A 3,028-nucleotide genomic window follows, 5' to 3' on the forward strand; every position below is an offset into this window, starting at 1 on the left:
CCTCATCTCCGCATGCCCTTTGCAGGCCAGAGTGAGATGCTCTGAAGCTCAGCCTCCTTTCAGGACCCCCATTCTATCTTGGGTGACCTAGACACACAAATCCTGCATTCGCAGCCTCAGGGCCCTGAAACATCCTTCCAGAGACTTCCTTCTCCCCAAGCTCTATCTCTGGGGCCCTGCCGGGTTGCCTTGGAAACAGGTTCCATTGCGGACAAAGGAGGGAGCCAGGTCCTGCTTCCTCTGGTCCTGTAGATGAGGATTTTTAGACCGTGGAGACTGCGCTGCCCTACCCTGCACCTGCCCTCACTCTCCGTGTTCTCACTCAGGTGCAGCTTGCCCTCCCTCACCACTGACGAGACCATGTGTAAAAGCGTGACCACAGGTGAATGGAAGAAAGCCTTCTATGAGAAGATGGAGGTGGCAAAGCCGGCTGACAGCTGGGACCTCATTATAGACCCCAACCTCAAGCACAATGTGCTGGCCCCTGGCTGGAAGCAGTACCTGGAATTGCATGCCTCCGGCAGGTGAGTAGTCTCGTAAGGGTCCTGCAGGTAGCCACTGGGGCACCTCCCAGTAGAGACAGAGACATGGAGAAGCCAGGCACTAAGTAAGAGTCAGTCGCACTCTTGGGTCCATGTAGACTGGAGGCAGAGAAAGAGTCCTTAACTGGGAGTTGAGATACCTGAATTTGTTTCCCACTCTTCCACTGAGCACCTGTGTAACCTTTCTCCTCCAAGCCCAAGTTTCCCCTTCTAGAAAAGAGGTGGAATATATTCATTAGTTCTAAACTCTGGGATCTTGGGACAGTTCCATTTCACTCTCTTTAATTCAGATTGACTTAATATAAAATACTGAACACAAGAAGTGTGTAGAAACTGGGTCTACTCTTAGCTCTGTGGCCCTTGAGCAACTCAATTTCCATCTTGGACCTCACTTTCCCATTTGCAAAAGGAGAGGTTAGCCTAGATCCTTGTCTTGTGCTTCCTGGACCAGCAGCATCAAAATCACATGGAACCTGTTAAAGATGAAGAACTTGAACCCCATTCTAGACCTACTGAATCAGAATCTTCATTTCGATAAAGGCCCCTAGCTAGGTATGTGCAATAATATCTGAGATCACTTTCCATCACTCTTGTCCATGGGTCTATTATATCAAAACTTATCTTTGGGACATAAAATAGGGAGACTAAGTGGGCAGTCTGAGGGTCAGAAGCAAGGCCTTCCTTCCTGGCCTGGTTCAGTCTATTTAACTCAATTCAAGAAACTTCCACTGGGCACTTGCCATGTGCAGGGTACTGGCTCTGCGTCTAACTAGCTACATGTATGTGGATTGCTTTCTTATTCTCTCTGCCTCAGAATAAAACAAAGAGTTAATTGGATGATTTCTAAGGTTTTGACATTTTCTAATCCAAGTTTTGTAGTCTAGTCTGAGAGAGGGGAAAGAGTCCTCAAAGATATGAGTAAAAGAGAAGAGATGAGAATGAAAATGTGAAGGCTCCTCAATTGGCTGATGGAAGGGGTGCAAACAGCTGGGTATTTGCTGAGGGCACAAGAGGCTGGGCACTTCCTGGCAGAGCCCAGGAGCTTCTCTAAAGACTTGGAAGGCTTGCAGGGCTAAATGGAGAGGGCTGTGGCTCCTCCAGACAGTCTGGTGACCTGTGATCCCAGCTGCCCCCCGTGTGCTCATTCTGGGCCTGGATTGCCTGCACTTCCAGGCCTTGGGATGCATTAATCCTGTCTCTCACTGGAGGCTGATAAGTGATAATAGTATTATTTTCTCCTGACTTAGGTCTAGCCTTTTCACAGTCAATGTTGACAGGTAAGAATGTGTGGATAGATCATGTGATTCATATATCATGCAGTGTGCCTCCGATCATCTAGTGCCCTTGCATGTTTTACAGAGGAGGAAAGATGCCAGAGCCAAGGCCCAAGGGCAAGGCCTGAGGGCATTGGGATGGAGGGAGCTGAGGCCTCCACAAAGCACCGCGGAGGTGGGCCTGAGTGACTGGCAGAGCGTTGCTGGATGCCAGGTGCATCCAAGGAGTGTGCTCTGGGCCTAGCAGCACACACAAAGGGGCAGGCTGGGCAGCCACCTGGGGAAAGCTAATGACCCAAAGGATCACAAACACACCGTCTCCATGCTCTGCCTACTGACCCTCATTGACTTCCTGCAGCTGTTTCCCCTGTTTCCATTCCTTTCTTTCCTCCTACCTCTCTCCCATCCTCGCAGGTTCCACTGCTCCTGGTGCTGGCACACCTGGCAGTCGCCCCACGTGGTCATCCTCTTCCACATGTACCTGGACCGGGCCCAGCGCGCGGGCTCGGTGCGCATGCGCGTCTTCAAGCAGCTGTGCTACGAGTGTGGCACGGCTCATCTGGACGAGTCCAGCATGCTGGAGGAGAACATCGAGAGCCTGGTGGACAACCTCATCACCAGCCTGCGCGAGCAGTGCTACGGCGAGCGCGGTGGCCACTACCGCATCCATGTGGCCAGCCGCCAAGACAACAGGAGGCACCGCAGTGAGTTCTGCGAGGCCTGCCAGGAGGGCATCGTGCACTGGAAGCCCAGCCAGAAGCTGCTGGAGGAGGAGGCGGCCATCTACACTTTCAAGCCGGCACCTAGCCCCTCCAAACCGCAAGCTGAGACGGGTTCTGGCTCCAATTTCTGCTCTATCCCCTGGTGCTTGTTTTGGGCCACGGTCCTGCTGCTGATCATCTACCTGCAGTTCTCCTTCCGCAGCTCAGTCTAAGATTCCCTTGGTGGGCCCCAGGGAACTCTAGGGACCCAAGGCTAGGGGGCTAGTGGGAGGGGTGCAGAGAGACCTGGGTTGGGAGTGGGGTTAAGATCTAGCACTGGTGCTGCCATGGACTCAGCGGGTTCCCTGGACAGCTCACCCAGCTTTTCCATGTATAATATCATGGGTTTGGACTAGATCGTTGGTTTTTCAAAATGAAACCCACAAGGCCCCAAATTTCTGCATAGGTGACTTTTGGATTTGGAAGGTAGATTGTATGTCTGGGTCATCCT

General features: G+C 52.1%; 1 protein-coding gene across 1 annotated transcript; it reads left to right on the forward strand.

The window, feature by feature from the left end:
* Positions 1 to 252: 252 nt before the first annotated feature.
* Positions 253 to 2,750, forward strand: RTP1 (receptor transporter protein 1; the record flags this gene model as incomplete). Its single annotated transcript, XM_079763879.1, has 2 exons — positions 253 to 524; positions 2,231 to 2,750. The coding sequence occupies 2 exons, from the start codon at positions 253 to 255 to the stop codon at positions 2,748 to 2,750; spliced, it is 792 nt and encodes a 263-aa protein (XP_079620005.1).
* Positions 2,751 to 3,028: the final 278 nt, after the last annotated feature.

This window comes from Cnephaeus nilssonii (assembly GCF_951640355.1).
Source record: "Cnephaeus nilssonii genome assembly, chromosome: 3".
NCBI lineage: Eukaryota > Metazoa > Chordata > Mammalia > Chiroptera > Vespertilionidae > Cnephaeus > Cnephaeus nilssonii.